This window comes from Drosophila guanche, unplaced genomic scaffold (genome assembly GCF_900245975.1).
Source record: "Drosophila guanche unplaced genomic scaffold, DGUA_6, whole genome shotgun sequence".
NCBI lineage: Eukaryota > Metazoa > Arthropoda > Insecta > Diptera > Drosophilidae > Drosophila > Drosophila guanche.
The window spans coordinates 1,370,705-1,390,289 of record NW_022995745.1 but is presented as its reverse complement, the minus strand read 5'-3'; the positions used below and the strand labels follow the sequence as shown (position 1 = coordinate 1,390,289).

At 50.8% G+C, this 19,585-nt stretch overlaps 3 protein-coding genes across 4 annotated transcripts; 1 reads left to right on the top strand and 2 right to left on the bottom strand.

Annotated features, from left to right (window-relative positions):
* Positions 1–88: 88 nt before the first annotated feature.
* On the bottom strand, positions 89–18,516 carry LOC117580857 (cholecystokinin receptor type A). Its single transcript, XM_034267605.1, has 6 exons — positions 18,348–18,516; positions 17,381–17,833; positions 6,319–6,519; positions 5,924–6,241; positions 1,671–1,983; positions 89–1,607 (listed from the first exon to the last, which is right to left on the bottom strand). Exons 1-6 carry the CDS (start codon positions 18,514–18,516, stop codon positions 1,181–1,183), a joined length of 1,881 nt encoding a protein of 626 aa, XP_034123496.1. The 3' UTR covers positions 89–1,180.
* On the top strand, positions 2,505–4,249 carry LOC117580625 (probable cytochrome P450 308a1). 2 transcript variants are annotated; one of them, XM_034267207.1, is made up of 4 exons: positions 2,505–2,713; positions 2,769–3,311; positions 3,381–3,851; positions 3,932–4,249. In XM_034267207.1, exons 1-4 carry the CDS (start codon positions 2,520–2,522, stop codon positions 4,209–4,211), a joined length of 1,488 nt encoding a protein of 495 aa, XP_034123098.1. In that variant the 5' UTR covers positions 2,505–2,519; the 3' UTR covers positions 4,212–4,249. The 2 variants fall into 2 exon arrangements, with proteins under 2 accessions (XP_034123098.1, XP_034123099.1); XM_034267208.1 differs by lacking the exon at positions 3,932–4,249 and having other exon boundaries at positions 2,769–3,315; positions 3,381–3,536.
* LOC117580841 (mitochondrial import inner membrane translocase subunit Tim13) lies at positions 15,909–16,572 on the bottom strand. Its single transcript, XM_034267581.1, has 2 exons — positions 16,290–16,572; positions 15,909–15,961 (listed from the first exon to the last, which is right to left on the bottom strand). The coding sequence occupies exons 1-2, from the start codon at positions 16,555–16,557 to the stop codon at positions 15,909–15,911; spliced, it is 321 nt and encodes a 106-aa protein (XP_034123472.1). The 5' UTR covers positions 16,558–16,572.
* Positions 18,517–19,585: the final 1,069 nt, after the last annotated feature.

Here is a 19,585-nt window from a genome sequence, read left to right as displayed (position 1 = left end):
CGTTGAGGAGCAAATTCAAAAAAATTCAATAATTGTACGCACATTCATACATATTGCGGTTGTTCTCCCATCTCTCTTTCTCTTTCTCTTTCTCTTACACATGTGTAGATCGCTCTCTGCGAAAGCTTCGCTCAGCTGTGTGGGCGGCCAAGCTCTCTCGTCGCTCCGAGAGTCAAGCGCTTTGCTTGTTGTTGCTTGCATTCCATGCCGACAAACGGTTGGCTGTGCGAAAGAGAGCGAAAGCGCCTCTCTCAGCTTTGCGGTACCTGCGAGCGGTCCAGTTATTTCTAGGCAAAGACATGAAAACACTTTGGAACTGTGTGTTTATCCTATTTTATGTGTGCGTGTTTGTGTTTCTGTGTGTTCTGTTGTTCGAATATTTTACCACATTTAATGCATTTCAGCTACAATCAACTACTTACAATGGAACTCTTTTGAACTTTTGTTTGTTGTTTGTTTTCCGATGAGTGGGCTGGTGCGGTGATCCCATCCCATAACTGTGATTTATCCTGACGCATGCAACTATATGTTTACCCTGTAATATCGGCCATCGTTTGTGCTTGGTTGTTGTTGCATGGCTCAGTGAAACCTGCCTGTGCGTGACACTCGGCAAAATTAGTGGAGGTCATTTGTGACCTAAGTAGGATAATTAAACAATACGCTGCACGGCTGTATTTGCTTTGGGTATTGATTGATTAATTGAATGATTGCACACGAAGTACATTAGTGGAATGTACATAGTGGCACATAGTATGGGAAAACGCTGCACATTTAACAACTCGAATGATAGTAACTCTAGATTTCACATTAAAAACATTAATTAACTACATACATAGTTCATGGTGTATATAACAGCGGGTGGGTTAAGGGGTGAGGTAGGGGTGGGGCTATTGCATACCTATGGGTACACAGATACGAGACCAAGTACAGGGGGAACTGCAAGACTCACTCTCCATCCACCTTGTCCACACATTCGCACACATTCACAACGCGAGTTCGTTCGAGTCGTTGACAACCACAGTTTCAGTTTCAGTTACAGTTACAGTTACAGTTACAGTTACACTTTCGTTCACATTTCATCGCATCATCACATTTTTGTTGTCCTCTTTGCCGGCTCCTACAGCGACTCGCTCTCCATAACCTTTAACGGACGGCGCTGGGACTCCCGGCGACGACTGGCTCAGAGCCGCGGACTCTCCAGTATGGTGTGGGTAGACATGACCGAGTTGGCCAGCGCAATCGAGTTGCCGGCCACGGACAGATTGGTCTCGTTCTTGGAACGTCGTCGCCAGAAGCAGAGGCGCCCGCCCCCCTCGCACAGTCGCACCTTGAACGTGTCCACGAAGGCGCGCCGAAAGCTGGCGTTCATGAAGCAGTAGGTTATGGGATTGCAGCAGCTCGAGGAGTAGGCCAGCAGCTGTAGGAAACTGATGGCCGTATAGTCCACATACTCGTACACCACCGGTCCGATCAGCATCGTCATCGTGTTGATCACGTACAGCGGTGTCCAGCAAATGAAGAACTCCAGCACCAGCACAAAGAGCATTTTGACCACACGCTTCTTGCTCTCCAGGCTCTTGCTCTCGTTCGAGCGACGTGGCACGATGCTAACAATGGGCATTTACTTTAGTACTAGTTAATGTCTAACGGTAACTAACGGCATGACTCACCTTCGCAGGCCCGCCTCAGTGATGCGCAGACTGGGCTGCGAGAGGGACTTGCGTCGGGACTCGTTGTCGTTGCCCATGCCCATGCAGATGTGCTGCTGCTGGTGCTGCTGCTGGTGTCGCAGCCGTTGGGCACGACTGCAGCAGTCATTCCCGTTAATTGGCGGCGGCTGCGGCTGCGGCTGCGGCTGGTTGTGCTGCTGCTGTTGCCGCAGCGACTTTACGGATGCGCTGCGCATGCAGTAGAGATGCCGGCGCCCTTCGCAGGAGCCGCCAAGCAGCTTCCTCTTGCTGCCGCCATGGGTATAGCTGTCCGCTGGAGAAAGATAAATATAACGAAAAACATACTTAATATGGAACAAAGTAGTAGCGTAAACTAGCAAAAGTCGAATTCGCTTCAAGCTCAATAGCAGAGCGCAAAAACGAGCAGGAGAGAGCGAAAAGTAGATCGGCAAAGCGAGCGAGAAAGAGAGAGCCGGCCTCCACGGCGTAAAAGCTTTCGTCAATTTCTCTTACCATTTAACTGTGTTTATCTCTTAATAAACTTGTCTGCCAATAATCAATCAATCAAGCCCGCACTTATATCCACATGCCAGCTGGCAGCAACTACTCGTTATCTGAGTGAAGTGTTCCTTAACGGAAACAAATAAATTATAACCGCAGCACTTATGGAACAAACAAATGGCCACGGACTGGCATGCGGCTAATGGCCCCACGAAGGTGGGAAGACACTGCACATGCGACGTGCAACATGCAACGCCATGCATGGGGAATGCAAAATGCAGTCACGTATAAGCAGTGCGGAGTCACGTACCCAGCATTCATTCTCATCTCGAAACTAGAGACGTTTCGATGCTGCTGCTGCTGCTGCTGCTGCTGTTAGTCCTGCTCCTCGCTCTTGCCGCTAGGTGGCGTGCATCCTGGTCCAACAGCCACTGGCGACGACGCGGCATATGCGGCCCACAGGGCTGCCCGCTGCTGGGCAACATGGCGCTCTTTGCCCTCGGGCAGCGCTCCTACGGCGAGGTCTACGCACAAATCTACAGGTGAGCGGCAACCCAGCGACAACTGAGAGTCAACTAAGTCTAAGGCTGTGCACAGAGAGCATCCTGGACTGCGCTACGTGGGCTTCTATCGGCTGTTTAATGAGCCCGCCCTGCTGGTGCGGGATGAGCGACTGCTGCGGGAGGTCCTCGTCGGCAGCAGCTTTGCGTGCTGTGCGGACAATGCGGTCAATGTGGATGCCCAGCGGGATGTCCTGGCCAGCTGCAATCCGTTCATTGCCAGCGGCGATCGCTGGAGGAAGTTGCGCGCCGATCTGGTGCCCCTGTTCACGCCCAGCCGCTTGCGGCAGACGCTGCCACATGTGGCTGCCGCTTGCCAGCAACTGCGGCCGTTTGTCGAGCGGCGTCTGATCCGCGAACGTTTCGAGGCCAAGGCGCTGGCCACGCGCTACACGCTGCAGGTGATTGCCTCGGCCGCCTTTGGCCTCGATGCCCACTGCCTGTGCCAGGACGAGCAGCAGGAGCAGGGCAGCGAGTGGCTGGAGTGGCTGGTGCCGCTCTTCCAGCCGAGTGCGTGGAGCCTGCCCGAAACCATAGCGCTGCTGCACTCCTCACGCCTCGCCAGCATCCTGCAACATCGGTGGGTAAGAACCTGCGTCTGAGATGCATTCAGTCAAAGCTCAAAGTTATGGCACCTGCAATATTCCAGCTACGTGCCCCTTTCACTGCAGCACTGGCTGTGTGATCTGGTGCGGACGAGTGCCAGTGCCAACAGCTTTCTGCGCTGGCTGGGCGAGCAGCAGGGCTCAGACTTGGCGGGGCATGCCACCACGCTGCTGCTGGAAGGATACGAGACCTCGGCCATGCTGCTGGCCTTCGCCCTCTACGAGCTGTCGCTCAATGAGTCCGTCCAGCGGCGTGTGCATGCCGAACTCACGGAGGTGGCAAAGCGGCATGGGGGTCTGCTCTTGGGGCATGCTGCTCTGGCGGAGCTCAGGTATGCGGAGGCCACGCTGCTGGAAACACTGCGACTGCATCCGGCCATGCAGGCACTCCAGAAGCGCTGCACCAAATCATTCACACTGCCAGCACAGAGGTGGGACACAGACACAGAGACGGACAGCAGCCTGCAGGTTGCCTTGGGCACGGTCCTCGTGCTCCCCGTGCAGGCCATTCATCTGTAAGTCTCTCCACATCCCCCACACCACACCACACCACACCACAAGCAGCTTTAATCAGAATTCTCTTGCGTTGTGTCAGCGATCCGCAGCTGTATGCCGAGCCGCTCAAGTTCCAGCCGGAGCGCTTCATGGACGCCTCGCCTGGGCTGGGCTGCCGTTTCCTGGCCTTCGGTGCCGGGCCACGTATGTGTCCGGGCATGCGGTTGGGCCTGGCACAGACAAAGGCCGCACTGGTAACGCTGCTCCAGGACTACTCCGTGCATCTCGCAGACCAGCGTCAGCCACCCGTGCAGGTCTCGCCCCTCACCTTTCTGACGGCCAGCAAGCAGGGAATTTGGCTGCAGCTGCGAAAGCGCTAAGCGCCGTTACGCGTTGCTGTAAGATTACAGATGTAAAGAGCGCAGTTGACGTTTATTCTGTAAATATATGTTGGCAGCGCAACTAACAGAGCAGATAGCAGAGCGATAATGCGGGAGTAGTGGAAGCGGAAGAAGAACAAAGGGCGATTAACAGAGACTGTTACAGAGCCACTAACAGAACGCTTAACAGAGTTATTGAGAGAGTAGCAGCAGAGAAGAGAGCCGCAAGCTTTAACGATCGATGCCATTTCAAGCGTGTTGCCAAAGTCTCTCCTCTCTCGGGTCAAACGAAAAGCGCGAGCTTTTAAGTCAGGAAATAAATAAGTATTAAATCTCAGCTGCATGGCCCGAAAAGTGTGTGTTTCATTTGGCTGAATATGTTAAATTGCAATCACTTTGAGTAAAACGCCCACCACACCGAAGCGGCTCTAATTATATGCCGTTAGAATATGCAAATGGCCAGCACGGAGCCCAGTTTAGTCACCGATGCCGCTGCACAAGCGGGCACTGCCGTAAAACAGTTTAAAAATGTAATCAAATTTATTGTCACATGCCATTTGCCTTGGGTGAAAATGTGCCTGCCCACAAAATGTGGGATGCTGTCGCACAGCCCCACTAGCCCGCTCTTAACGAGCGCTTAAATGCTGTCTCTTGCATAATTTACGGCACTTAACAAGACCTTTTTTATTTGGGTCGACAAGGGAGAGCACGGGCGGGGCGGGGCATGGGCGGGGGTCAGCCACCAAAGCACGATGTACGAGCATGAGGAAATGAATCACTTGAGGCAGCATCAACGGGGTATGCTGTGTGCTGTGTGCTGTGTCCTGTGTCCAGTTTATCCTGTATCTCATGTGCTGCGATAATTCATTTTGATTCCCAGGGTGGACCAGCAAGGTCCTATGCTAATGCGAAATTTCCATTTTCAATCCTTTGCACGGCCCCCGAGCCTCGAGCCTCGAGCCTTGAGCCTCTCTTTGTTACCTATTCTGGGAGCTGCGAGATATTCCTTGAGGACTCAGTCGAACCCCTTCATGCAAATGCAAATGAGAGACGTGCCCAGCTGCCCCGTCACCCACAAGGCTTTAGATCTCTAAGATGTTAATTGGAATAATATTTGATGACGATGAAAAAAAGCAACAAGTTTGCCCCACAAAATTCTCCAGAGAATCATGGCAGCGGTACAGTTTCTGCTCATATTTACTCTACACAAGTTTTTGGCTGGGGCTTAGCTGGCAGCATTAAAGGCATTACAGGAATTGATTTTGCTCAAGTAAAATCATCGGATTATGCTTATTTGTGCAGAGTGCGTGAGCGGGGGCGGGTTCGGCTTTAATCTGTCGAAGTGAATGCAAATGAATGACAAAATGGTTTCGGTTATTGCCTCGTCTCTGCACAATACTCAACGGCACTTTACGCTCCCGCTCTCCCACGCTCCCGCTCTCCCACGCTCCCGCTCTCCCACGCTCCCGCTCTCCCACGCTCCCGCTCTCACACTCTCCCGCTCTCCCGCTCTTTCGCTCTCCCTTATGGCCACAGTTGCGTGATGGGAAGAAAGCAAAGCATTTCGTGCGTGGCAAACTTTGCATGCAAATTGTGTGAGACCTGGAGGCTGCCGTTAGACTAATCCCGAGTGGCATACCAATTTAAAATTCGACTTGCAGCAATCTTTGCACGCTCTTTCCGCTCTTTCCCTCAAACTGTATGTCACTCACCGTAGTAGTACTGTGGAGTGCCGAGCTGCTGCTGCTGCTGCTGCATTCCCGCTTCCAGGGAATGGCTGTGGCTGCCATGGGAGCGCCGCTGGCTGCTGTTTGGCAGCTGGGGACCCGGTGGCACTTCTGGTCCGCTGCTGCCAAAGTTCATGGCCCGCTCGTTCCGCATGCTCACGTAGAGAGTGCGAGTGATGAAGAGATAGGTGAAGCTCAGCGCCAGCAGAGGCAGCACGAGCAGAGCCAGATCCAGGAAGAGATTGTAGGCGCGCTCGTAGTTCAAGCTGTCGGCGGGCCACTGCTCGCGGCACTTGCGCAGCCCTGAAAGAACACACACACACACACACACAGAAGTCTGGAACGACTGGAAGAGAAACTGGAAGTGGGGGGAAGCTCACCTGGGCGACTGGTCGGCATCAGTTGACTGAAGAGCGCTATGGGTGTCATGCAGAGCAGGCTGCCCAGCCAAATGATGGCAATGATCTTGTTGGCATGGTTGATCGTCTGCCAAGTGCGCGACCTCAACGGATGGCAGATGGCGTAGTAGCGCTCACAGGAGATGGCAACCAAAGTCCACGAGGAGACGGCCACAGAGGCGGCTGCAAAAAGAGGAAGCCGAAGAAATTACTTGAGCGTAGAAACTTTATTGGCCCGCTCCTGCCACTCGTATAATTAGAATATTTATCTGTAAAGTTTTAACTTTTATGCTTCACATTGGCCGGAATATTGATGGCCCATTCTCCATTCCTCTCTTCGCTGCCCTCATAAAGTTTTATACGCTGAATATTTGGCAATTGTCACGCTTGGTCCCTGGGTCTGGGTCAATGGATGGAACGAGGCAAAATGGCAAAATAATTAAAATGTTAATGTCTGTTTTGGTTTTGGTTTTGGATTGGACTCGAAACTGTTTCTGTTTCTGTTTCTGTGTGTTTGCTCACACCCCCCCCAGGGGATAGCTGAAACTGATAATGAACCCACGGAAGGAGGAAGGCATTTAATCAAAGTGCCAACTGCTGTCGCAATGTCCCACAGTTCCAGTGCCAGTGCCCCCTCCCAGCAGCGCTTCCGCGCCAATCCCAAAGCGACGACGAGCATCAGGAGCATCATAAAAGCCACTCGTATAGCTCTCTGAATGGGTGGAGTGACGAGACGAGCTGAGCTGAGATGACGAAACAGGCCCAGGCTCATTAACCAAATTAGATTTAGCTCTGTCGCAGTCGCCTGGCTGCGGGTCCAGCAGCGGTTTACCCTTTACGCAGCGTCCGAGGCGAGAAATGGAAATTTGATGGAAAATGTTGAAAATAGAATCTAGACCGAAGCGTGCAGGGAGGGAACAATGAATTGGAATACCTCCCACAAGTCGCAACAGCGACGGCAGAGCTGGAATGGGGGAATGGGGGAATGGGGTAATCGAAAAACCCGACGCCAGGCCCATAAATACTCGTACGCGTATTTGGATTTCGTTTCCCTTGATTGAATGAATTCCAATAACAGTCGAGAGTCGAGAGTTGGACGTAACTAATTTTGTTTGTTGTGTAAAATATGTTGGCTGCCTGCCTTCTACACGAATTTCCTTTTATGCCCCACATAAATTGCAAAAAACAAATCGCGGTTTATCTGCTAGAAATCTCTCTCTTTCTCTTTTCCCTTTCCCTTTCCCACTGTTTCCTTTTCTCTCTTCCTCTGTACTCGTTTTGCTGTTGCTGCTGTAGCAGCAGTCATAAAGTAGGCAAGACCCCAGAGCAGCTGCTAAGGAATACACGACTGCCTCTGCCTGACTACCTGCCACAGGAAGCAGCTTTGCCTTAGCTTTGATTTTGCAGTTTTAGGCCCTGCCCTGCCCTAACAGGCTTTATGGATTTCTGTGTATTCCCAATAGAGCTCAAAGACAGACAGACAGACAGAAAAGGCCATAACTGGTCCAGGTGTTCAAATCCATCTCGGGTCAGCAGCGAATCACAATGGCTTTGGCTCTCCCCTCATGTGCCTGTGTGGCCGTCCCAATGCACCAGCCCATGACTGTGCCCAATGGATAAACTTCAAATGGTTTTTTTCACGCAGACACATGTGCCTGTGTGTGTGTGTCTTGTTTGTCAATATCGAATTGCAAATTGTCGAAAACGCAGTGCCCCAACAATTAGGTTCTATTGTTGCATACACGAGGCAAGGGTTTCGCCTGGGATTGGGATTGGGACTGAGGTTGGGGCTTTGTAATTGCATCTTTCATGTATTTCATTGTTGTTCGCACTGCTGGCGGCAATCCAAGCCTGTGCATGCAAATATTCACTCTGCCAATACACGTATCTGCCACCTTTTGACATTTTTAATGCTGCAAGCAATCGCACATCCAATTAAATGGACATGCCACAGCCCAGTCCATACAAATGCAATTGCAGCAACAATAGTCCACGCCTCCAGTCTCAGTTGGGTGCTGGCTGCTGGCTGCTTGGAGCTGGGTGAGGGGTGCAAAATGAAATTCTTTCACGTTTTCCTGGCTTCTTATTGTTCTGTTTGTACACTGCACAGGTCTGTGGGTCAGAGTGGGCAGCGCTGAATCCCGTTATGAAATTTTTCGGGCTTCAGCGGCAGCTCAACGAGAGAAGCTGCTCGACTGCTGCTCCCTGTTGCTGTTTGTTTATTGCCTTTCTTCAAATTATCGCACTTTTCACTTGCGTCTGAGTGGATGGATGGATGGATGGATGGATGGATGGATGGCCACGAGTCACCATCGAGTCAATTTCCCAACTCGAAAGTTGCATCTCATTTATCCAGGAACCGCAAAAGTATAAGTAACCAGCCGTCCATTGCCACCACGACGGAGTGGTGTGGTGTTTGGCGGGTAAGTAAATTGCATACGAAATTATCAGAGGTCTGACGGAGAGCTGCAAACTCACTTTGTGCACAACTTTCGCCTCGGGCGACAGCAAATACAGAAGCTGGACCCATCTCTGATGCTGGGACGAAGTTTCTGAACCACATCTGCAATCAAAGTTGGCCACTGAAAATGTAGAAAAATAAATATGATGGACTGGACCATCGAGTGTGGTCGTTCAAAGGAAGCGAAGCCTTGGCCTGGCTTGGCTGCTACTCTCATATTTCTCTTATTGAGAAATGGACGCCGTGCCCAAGTAGTAATTTGAGTGGCAATTAAAATCGGACAGGCTATACTTGTAATTTTAGCGTGAATTTGCTTCCCACATTTCCTCATTCATTTTTCACTCTGAATGGAAAGCTCTAGATTCTGCAAAGTGCAGGCGATGCAATTTGCACGTCGCCCCAATGCAAGCGAGAGAGCGACAGAACGAGAGAGTGACATATGAAGAGAGCGGTAGATCGCGTGAGGGTGAAAGAAAGAAAGACACGAGATGAGTACGCGAGAGAGAGAGAGCTGGAGCTTTCTGCTATGTCTCTCTCGTTCTGCCCTCAGCTATGATCCAAGATGCATGGCAAATGATGAATCGTGTGAAAATATGAAAGCTCCACGTGAGTCCGATGCATCGTCTGCATATGTATGTATGTGTTTATGTGCCGATACAGGTTACAATGTGTGCAAAAAAGAGCCACAATAATAACAATTTATACTACTGCTGCCATGGACTGCAGGCTAATATTTGGCTGCGTAACCAAATGTTGACTTTTGGTGTTTTAATGCCTGGGTTAACATTTTTGGCGGAAGTGCACATGTGGATTAGCCAGCTGACGGCAGTTCTGGCTGAGTACATTTTCAAATAAATTACAGTAACAAAGTGGCGCAAGCATGGAGAGAGGCCGTGAGAGGAGAGAGCAGAGAGCAGCAAATAAGCAACCGCAATGCGTGTTGTGGCTGCTGCTTCATTTGCGTAGTTCATAATTTATGAGCCGAAAAACTCTGACTCTGATCTGTGAGGCGTATGAGAAGTTTCCGCTAGGCACCGGGAGAGGCAAAACCAAGTGCAGTGCGCGGGGAAGGGGGGGTTGACAGTATTTAAATAGTAAATGGATGGAAAAATCCAATCCACTTGGATCCCGTTGCCAGAGCTACACGCGCCAGCATAAATACATAATGTAATTTGCGAAAATTTTCAATACACACAGCCTACATGTGTACATACATAAATTATGGTTATCAAATTTGAAATGACTTCAAGTGTTCGATGCAAATCGGTTTCCATGCCCATTTGCACCACTCTCAAAATGGCAAACCAGAATGTGGAATCTAAATCTAAATCTAAATCCAATCCCATGTTCCCACTCTCATTCGGCCCCCTGGTCGTTGTTTTTGATTTACCGCTCGTTTGCCTCTCAATGACAATGAGAGCTGGTCCATATGTCCTGCTCGAGATGCCAAATGGCACTTCCCAGCCAGTTACATAGCTGCCAGCCATAACTGAAAGTGGATTTTTATGGACTAGACTCTGACTCCATGTTTGACTCTGCTCCGCGCCCTCTGCCCTCCGTCTGCCCTCTCTCTGCGTCTCCAATAAAAATAATTCCAAATTTGAGACAACAATAAAAAATGGCTGGGCAAAAAAGTTTGGCCTGTCGACGCACGACTCAAGATTGAAACGAACAAAAAGAGAGGAGAAAGGAAAAAGCAAAAATGGGAGTGGAGAGTGGAGAGAGAGGAGAGGAGAACTAAGCTCAAACTCAATTCGGGAATCTCATTTCTCTCTATAAAAAGTTCCGGCTGCTGCTGCTGCTGCTGCGTACGCGACTGAAGTTTGCTCTGTGACTTTGGCAGACAGACAGAAACCAGCAGCAGGACAATCAATCACTTGGTTGCCTGATGCACTTCCCATGCCCATCAGCAGGAATGGTTGGGGCGGGGCGGGGGCAAACACTCGACTGACTCTCAGACGAAATTCTCTCTGCTCTGGCAACGGGTACCAGAATGCTGAGCCCAGCAGCTACCGTTCACTCTCCCATTCCATCCTTCCTCATTCCCTCTTTTATTGTGATTTGTGTTGTTGTTGAACTTTGCCCGCTCGCTGGCTCGTCTTTGCCAAACTGTGAAATAATATACAAAAAAATTGGGTCTCCATTGTTTTGTTTTGTTTTGTTTTTGTTATTTTTTGTTGCGTATTAATACAGAAAAGTTATTGCTAACCGAGTGGGGAGCAGCAACTGTGACGGGCTGGCTGGCTGGCTGGCAGGCATATCGATGGGGCAGGGCGCGGGGAACGACTGGCAACCGAAAGTGAACATCGTTATTTTATTTCATTTTATTTGATTTTCTATGTGTGTGCATCGACATAAAAGAGCCACAAGCGGAATGAAGACCCTCCAATTGGAATGAATTTGTAGGGAAAATTGTAAAACACAGCAAATTAAAATGTCTTACACAGCGCTATTGGCAGGCACTGCTTGCTAGATGGGTACAGCAAGCAGTGCTGCATGTGAGATATATGAAAAATGTGTCTGGGAATGGGTAGCAGCTGCAGCAGCTGGGGCAGCACTTTTGCCTGAACTGAAAAGTATTTAAGCGGAATTTTAGCACAAAACTTGCAGCTAGTCCTGGCACAAGCAACGGCAAACACGCAGTCATAGGGGGCTCTAGGCAAACTTTCAGCAAAACTTCATTCCGTATGCATTTCCATGCACGGCTCTCGCACCACTAACCCCCTGTATATTCTCCTATCCGTTGACCCGTTTATGTCGCTCCGTTTGCTTTTCCCTTACCCACTTATCCAGCGACACCTGCAGACAGACAGCCCGAGACAGAGAGACAGAGAGACAGAGAGAGAGTGAAGAGAAGTGTCCATGAAGAGTCGAGGCAGAGATTTGTTGAAAAAGCCAATCAGGAATTTGCCAGCAAAGGAGAAAGTCTGTTCCCAGTCTGTTTTTGAGATGTTTCGCAGATATCTGGAGCGATTCCCGTAGTGGCTGAGAGTGCACTGCAGAAACTTTGTTACTGCCAAAGAAAAACCCCAGCAGCAACGGACGGACATCCGCTTATCCTTGGTGCCTGCTGCTGTTGCTCGGTCAATGCAAGCCATAAACAAGCCAGGAGTACGGCGCTACGGGGATACGGCGTGCTCTTCTTCGTGGCTGGGCTACTCAGGCACGGAATAATTGTTGCCACGGAGTGTCCACTCGACGGACACCGCTGTCCGTAGCCACAGATCCCTGGCTCTGTGCCAGCGAGATGCTCCACAAAACGTTCAAACGCTGTCCGCAGCAATACATATTTGCAAAGCAAAGTGGAAATGCGAGCCTGCTGCATTCTCTTGCTCGCCCATCAAGGATAATATCACAAATACCCGCACTCCCACTCGCCTGTACTCGTATGTAAGTGATATTAATTACGCGCAAAGGGCCTGTCAAGGTGTCGCGGCTTACCACAGGCACTCGCCCAAAGTCAAAGGCCTCAAAGCCCTCCAAATTACTCAAATGCGAGGAAAAATTGCGTCGCATTTGTATTCCTTGTGGGGGAAAAAGTCTCCCGTCGCCGCCTCCCTTGCGCCACATTAATTCTGCCCCAAAGTAAATTTCAGGCCCCTACAAAATTACTCAAACTGAAGCTATGCGTGGGGGCAGAAAATTCCACCAGTCCGCCCTTGGCCGGTGTCTGCGACTAGCTTTGGAATCAATTATGTGACCAACACTCGACTCAGGGGCACTCATTCATTGGGAGCACATTTCCATTTTGCACTTTTTCTGTGTCGTATGCAAATGGAATTGTGTGCCAGCAAGCGGGAAGCGGAAAAAATATATTTAAATAATGGCAAATCGATGGGCGAATTATGTCCATTATGTGTGGCATAACTTTCGATCAAACACGATAAGAAACTGCAGGACAGTGTTGTAAAGCGTCTCGTGCCCGGCTCTTGCTGCTTTTTGCCTTTGATTTTGTCATTGCGCCCAGGAATTTGACAAGGAATTTCAATTGGCAAACTCATCATTGGGTGGAGCAGAGCCTAGCTAAATGCCCCCGAAAAACAGAGGACAGAGCACATAAAATCGGGAAAAATGTGAATCTCAGCCAGTCAGCCGCCACTGGAAATACACACACGTAGGAGCCGCCGCTGCTGCCTGTAGTTTTTCGTGCAGGTAAGCTTTAAACCCCCCTCCCACGCCACCAAGCACCCTGTTAAAGCTCCGCGAGATGGAAAAAAAAAGAAAAGAAAAGAAAAAATGATGATGATGGCTTTGGTATTTGCCGGCGGCAAAACAAATCTTGAATATGTGCACGGAGACGGCTGGCTGACTGGCTGGCTGGCTGGCTGCTCACGTTCCGTGTTCGCATTTCCGTCTGGTTAACTCTGATTAAAAGGAGGCAACAAAAGCTCACGACCCGGAACAAGGCCTATACATGTAACCCACACACAAACACACAAAACAAACCCTTCAACCAGAAAGCAAAAACTAGGCCCCCATAAGCCCCGCGGCGACGAGATGCCACCATGTCCCCCAAGGCATGGCCCCACCACGGACTCAACTCAAATTCAGAGAGTATCAGAAGCAGCAGCAAGGCGGCAGGGCGTGGTCGCTTGGCGTTAGTTCGAAGATTCAATTTTTGTTTGCCGCTGATGAGGAATGAGTTGAGGAGTTGGAGGTGAAACAGGTCCGACTGATTGCAAACACTCCCCGCCACTACGCAAAAGTCAAATTTACCGTTTGACGCTGCAGAGAGAGAGAGAGAGAAGCTGAGCACTGAGCGCTGAGCGCTGAGCGGAGAGCGCTGAGTGGAAGGTAAGCGCTGGGTGAAGCTTAGCGCTGAGTGAGCTGAGCTTGAGCAAGGGAGTGAGCGAATGGAATGGGGAGAGGAGAGGAGAGGAGCGTGTGTTTGTGGGTTCTATTTCAGCAAGTTCGTGTGTGTGTGTGAGCGCGTGTTTGCGTGGGTTGATGAATGCAAATAACATTTTACCCCCTCCCTCAAGAGGAGTGTAGTTTTTTGTTGTATTCCATTTCATTTTTCCACTTATGCCATTTGCTCTTAATGCTGCATTTACCTTGGCTACACACGCACATCCACGTGCTTGTGTGTGTGCACAACCTTGGCGCTTGGCGCTTGGCGCTTGGCTCTTGGCTCTTGGCTATCCCCGCAACACGCCCCACCACTGAAGCTGCAGCACAAAGTGCATTGCGGCCAGGCTACAAAAGTCGCTCTGTCAGCAGCTGTCTCCAGAGGGGGGTCGTCTGAGGCCACACCACGTTGGGGTTTGCCTTCTGCCAACGTCGCTGCCTAATTAATGAACGACAATGGCGCAGATTTTGGTTACTAAGAGATGAAGAGGCGTTTACCCCAAAAGCAGCGTGTACAAGGTAAGGCCTCGCCGTAGAAGAAAATTCAATTAATCATTAATTTGGCGAGCTGTCAACAGGCACAGCAGGAGGCTGTGGCACGGTTCAAGGTAGGTCGCTCTCAGTGGAAAAACTCGCTTCAGACAGTCGCAGTTCCTGCACGGCTGCCGTCCAACTAGAAATGGGCAAAAAGTAATTGAATTGGCAGGGAAACGGAGCAACAATTCATGTGAGTGCCAATGGCCACGACTGCATATAATTACGACAATAAATCAGCGGGGCGTGGATCGGCATCGCCCTTGGGATCGGCAAGGCAGTGCAGCAGTGTCCGCGTGCTGCACCTTTACATGATGGTCATAAATTGGGCTGACAGCTTGGACGGCACCCCCGCAGCGATGACATTTATAAATTTACGAGCAAAAAACGTTGGACGCCGTGCAACAGATGCGCGTCGCTTTGGGGCACGCTTGACTCAAGGATAAGTGGAGTGATGGCTGCGGCTGGGGCTGGGGTTGTTTCCTGCCAAAGTGTTTGTCTAACAAATTGCCATTTGCCCGTGTGTGTGTGTGTGTGTGTGTGGGGAGGCGTTCAAGTTGTTTGCTGCTATTGTTATTATGTTTTTAATAAGCCAGACGTGGGGCCGGCCTCCACAGGGCCATAATATGACTGCCATGCGCAGGCAGCAGCACTCGAGCACAGAGGGGGAGCAGCAGTTCCGGCAGCCCCCAAAAGACAAACAACAGCACACACACACACATGGATTAGCAGCGTTCATGTGCGCCGATGTTCCCACAAAAGACGTTGAGTCCGCTGCAGTTTTTAGCCATAAAAGCAGTCCAAGGAAGGTGCACAGAGGGGGAGGGCGAGCAGCCAGCAGCCAAGCAGTGCCTAGTTTTCGAGGGGGTAACGGCAGGCAAGCAGTGCTAAGGTTTCGTGGGGCTGGAGGGGAACTTGCCTGACAGTCACTCCCGGCTCTCCGGCTGAGGCTCAGCGACTCATCTTTGGTCTGAAGCAAGGCTCTGCCCCGTCTGCTCACATAATTAGAATGCCATCCGGCATGCACTTGGTGTGTCCCACAACTTTAGGCACCGCCTCCTTGAAGCTTCCTTAAACTGATGTCTGCGAAGCGTGTGGCAAGAGGGCAATGGGGAGCAGAGATGGGAGCAGAGACTGTACCAGCGACAGTTCCCGAAGACATTCCCTGCTTGCGTCTCAAATCTCAGGGTCAGTCATTGGAATTAAAGGACTTTTGAAAGGCCCTCGTGTGGCATTGGCGTGGGGCAGGCTGCCCCAACAGCCACCCATCCCCCCACATGAAGTCCTGGGTGTCCTGGGTGTCCTGGGTGTGCTGTGCGCATACTTAATCTTTCGAACCCTCTGAAAAATCCATAATGACGGGCCAGCCCCGTCGGTCGTTAGTTTTTTTTGGGGGTAGCTGCTCGCCGCACTCACCCACTCACTGCGATGTAGAGATATGGACACTTGCCACGCTTGCCACACGCCATAAAAAGGCCGAATGCCGGGGGGGGGGGAGGTGGTCCTTGAATTATGATTTCAACTATAAATAAGCGCGGGAACTGTGCGTAAAGTCGAGAGCGGAGCGTGGCGGGGGGAGCAGTTTGCTTAAGTGGAAAATCGGCGTGCACAAGCAGGCCATCAAAATTGTCTACTAAATATGGTCAACAGTGTCACATGCTGCTCCTGCTGCCTGTTGTCTAAAGAGAAAAGCTGCCCGATACTTCGAGCATCGTGCTCATATTTCGACCTAGACAAAGTTGGGCGAAGCTTGGCAGGCCTTGCCCTGGCACTGCTGCAATCCTTGCCTGAAACTTTGCTAATCAAATTTGTCAGCAAAGACTTTACAGCAAGTTTGCCATTCAAATCACGAGCCAAACACTTAAGAATCCTCTTAAATATCACTTGCACAGGCACAGATACACAGATTTTTGATATATTTTTACAGCATGTTGTCGCTAGTTTTCTAAGCTAACGAATTGCAGTAAAGGCATGGGTCCAGGCCCAGTGCCATGTTGAAAGTTTGCAATTTATTCTCGTTTATTGTCCGAAAATGGGGAAGCAGCGGAAGCTCCTTTTCCCGTTCCCGTTCCACTTGCAGTTCCCGTTCCCGTTCCCGTTCCACTTCCACTTGCCAGGCGTCGCTGCTGCTGCTGGCGCTGCATGCGCCTGAAGTATTGCTGCGACACTCGCTTAACCGCTAGCATGAACAGATCCGCGCAGTTGGTGAGGCAGGTCCGCTCGCTGGCGCTCAGGTTGGGCCCCGGGCGCACGATGCACGTGCGGAAGCAGCGCTGCGTCATCTTTTGGATCAGCTCCTGGACATTGGCCAATTGTATCTGCTGGCGCACACGTTTCATTTGACTGGTCGGGTCGGGCTGCTTCCTTTTTGGTTCCATTTATTTTGCACTCGACCGGATCGATTGGGCTCCACTGGCTGAATACTTTCCGTTTCGTAGAGTCAAATGGAAGTCTGTCCATTGTGGCACTTCCTTAGACATATCGAATCTCGACTGAGTGACAATAATTATGATGGGTACTTCGATTTGATACCGAGTGGTGTCTCCAATTGAGTTTGTGGGCTGCAAAAGAGTAACTTTCATTCGCATATTCGCGAGTCATTTATGTTATGTAAACAACCGCAAGGCGACGAACTGGCGCTCAGAGCTAGAGGGTGTCCAGTGTCCCAGTGTCCCAGTGTCCAGTGTCCAGTGAGCGACTCAATCTTTGAGTTTCGTGGGCGGCGGCAGATGAAAGGAACGGAACGCTTAGGTCGTCAAATTCTGGCAGCTCTGGAGGCGTAGCTGTGATATATGAAGCTTACAAATATATACATATGTACATGTCATGTACATCACAATAGAACGCTCAATATTTTGTTCTTTCTGTTACTTCTTCTACTTCTCTCTCAGTGCATTCTCATAATTGCGTTAGCATTGCTCACCCATTGCGGAACTAATGCGAGAGAGAGAAGGAGAGGATCATGGCAGCGAGCTAATGAGAGCGCACATTTGTTGCTCTGCAATGCTGAGTGAAACAAGAAAGAATGGTAAAACTGCGACGCAGGCAAAAGCACCGTTTTGCAATGCATTGCAATAGTGAAAGTGAGAGAGGGAGAGGGAGTGGGAGAGCAGCTGCAATTGAGAGTTCTACAAACCCAGTCGCGACACACACACACACTTCTGCTTATATTTCTGCTTAGCTTTTTGAACACACACTTACCCTGCGCAAACTGAATGAGCTTGCAGAGGAACTCGCCAAAGATGAAGTGTCGCAGCAGGGTGCCCACGAGTGTGACGGGCATGCAGAAGACGCCCAGCAGGATGTCCGAGATGGCGAGATTTAATAGGAAAACATTCGTAATGGTGCGCATGCGACGATTCTGCACGAGTGTGAGCACCACCAGCAGATTGCCCACAACGGCACACAGCAGAATGATCGAGTAGCAGGGTATCACCCAGATGGGCACATCCGCGCTCACACGCGCCACGCCCGACCGCTGGCTGTGATTGCTGGCCGCTGCTGGCAGCAGTGCTGGCGCCGTGGCCGCCGTCGGTGCGCTGAGGCCAAGGTCCGCCGCGAGTCCAAGCTCCAGCCCACTGCCGGTGTAGTTGTAGTTGTTGTAGTTGTAGTTGTACAGCAGATCAACAGCATCGGCGCCACTGATGCTGAAGCCTTCTTCAGCCGAAAGTCCGCTGCCGCTGCCGCCGTCGCTGCCGCTGCCGCTGCCACTGCCCACGGCTGTGCTCCAGGCAGCGCCATGGAGCTGCTGTCCCGCATAGCTGCCGTTCAGCTGGAGCACTGCGTCCGTGGCCAGCGGTGCGAGGGCGGACAGCAGCTGCCGCAGGTAGCGGTAAAAGGTGCCAATTGTGAGGCTGTGCCACGGATCGCCACGGATCCTCCCAACTCTTCTGAACAACACTGGCACTGGCACTGGCACTGGCACTGGAACTCGCGACACGTAGCCGAGCACTTGCCGGAGAACTCGCAAAAAGTACGCCAAAAACAAACAAGAAAAAAGAGCCAGACACAGAGCGGAGACGTTGCGCGGCGTAACCTTCGTGGAGCACTGACACAGTGTCGGTCCTCGGTCGTTGGCACCTTCTGTGGCGCACACACACAGCCGGCAAGCGGGAACCGCAACATGTTGGCCATGCGGCCGCGAGGCGGCTGTGTGCTGCCAATTCACCACAGCCATGGGGCAACATGTTGCCAAAGGACTTGTTGCTACAAACGACGACCTTTCGGTGCGGTCTCCGCGTGGGCGAATGGCGAATGGCGAATGGACCATCGATGTTCAGCTGCAGGGCCTGGATGCAGGAGTTTCGGGAGTTGCCACAGGCGCTACGCATGGACATGACCTACAGGACCTGCCACCCACGAGCAATTCCTTGTTCTGTGTGCGTCTGTGTAAACGACGAATGATTAAGACCGACAATGTTTGACAATCAGCGGGGCTTTGACATTCGCAGATGAATAATTTGAATGTCGCCCGCTCCCCTGGGGAGAGACTCAGTCAGTCAGTCTCCTCTTTCGGTTCAGCGTCTGAGTTGCTTCCTTCCGCTCCTTCCGGCTGTGGCAGCAGCAGCAGCACATTATCATAATCAGTGCTTTGGGGGCGGCCTCGGCCACATTTGTCAACTTAATTAGCGCCGTGCCAACGGAGGAGCTGACTTCCACTTGCTTACACCTTTGGCTCATTATTTAAAGAGCGTTTTCCTTTTTGTTTGCCCAACGACACCTTTTTGGCTTTATAAATCACACAGCCACTCGCTGGAGAGAGGCCACAGGAGCAGCCCATAAGTTGTAACTGAAGTAGCGACTGGTTAAGTGAAGCTGTGAGTGAAATTGCGGCCAGCCCCGAGTGTTGTGTGGCCACAATAAGTGCAGGCCTCGAACTACTCCTAGCAAAACTTTTCATTTCCCCTACTCGCTGCCACGCTTTTTGATCGAGAACTCACAATTATTGCGATTCACTTTGATTTGGCTCAGTGCCAGCAGCCATGAATAGAAAATGCTTTTGTCTTTGTAGAATCGAACTCCGCGGGCATTCCCACTCTGATCATTCGGTTGTGGGAGTGCCTCCTGCGGCACTCGCCAAAGTTTGAGGCTACTCGCTGCTCACACTGCACTGCTTGCTGCTGGCTGGCTGATTCCACTGCTTGCTCGCTTGCTGTGTATTTGCCCAAATTGATTAATTCAATCTCGACTCTCTACGGCCGGAGTGTGGGCAGACAAACTTTGTTTGGATTGTGTATAAATAATGCCACGGCATTAATTCAAGTTAAAGTTATCCCCCGGCTGTGTTCGTTCTCCATTTATTTATTGACTTTGGGTGCTTTAATTACTTTTAATTATTGTATTTGCATTCATTGTGTTGTTCTTTTTTTCCACTTTAATGGTGTAATTCCAATTTGGATGCAATTC

What these genes read in the sequence shown, in the direction of transcription:
- LOC117580841 (XM_034267581.1), bottom strand. Translation starts at nt 16,557, where the DNA reads ATGGAACCAAAAAGGAAGCAGCCCGACCCGACCAGTCAAATGAAACGT. An exon ending in GCAGCAGCGACGCCTGGCAA is followed by an intron (nt 15,962 to 16,289) that starts GTGGAAGTGGAA and finishes GTTTCAGGCAAG; the next exon opens with GATTGCAGCAGTGCCAGGGC.
- LOC117580857 (XM_034267605.1), bottom strand. Translation starts at nt 18,516, where the DNA reads ATGTCCATGCGTAGCGCCTGTGGCAACTCCCGAAACTCCTGCATCCAG. An exon ending in CATGTTGCCCCATGGCTGTG is followed by an intron (nt 17,834 to 18,347) that starts GTGAATTGGCAG and finishes CGGCTGAAGAAG; the next exon opens with GCTTCAGCATCAGTGGCGCC. An exon ending in GATGCCGACCAGTCGCCCAG is followed by an intron (nt 6,242 to 6,318) that starts GTGAGCTTCCCC and finishes GTGTTCTTTCAG; the next exon opens with GGCTGCGCAAGTGCCGCGAG.
- LOC117580625 (XM_034267207.1), top strand. Translation starts at nt 2,520, where the DNA reads ATGCTGCTGCTGCTGCTGCTGCTGCTGTTAGTCCTGCTCCTCGCTCTT. An exon ending in GTCTACGCACAAATCTACAG is followed by an intron (nt 2,714 to 2,768) that starts GTGAGCGGCAAC and finishes GGCTGTGCACAG; the next exon opens with AGAGCATCCTGGACTGCGCT. An exon ending in GCCAGCATCCTGCAACATCG is followed by an intron (nt 3,312 to 3,380) that starts GTGGGTAAGAAC and finishes GCAATATTCCAG; the next exon opens with CTACGTGCCCCTTTCACTGC.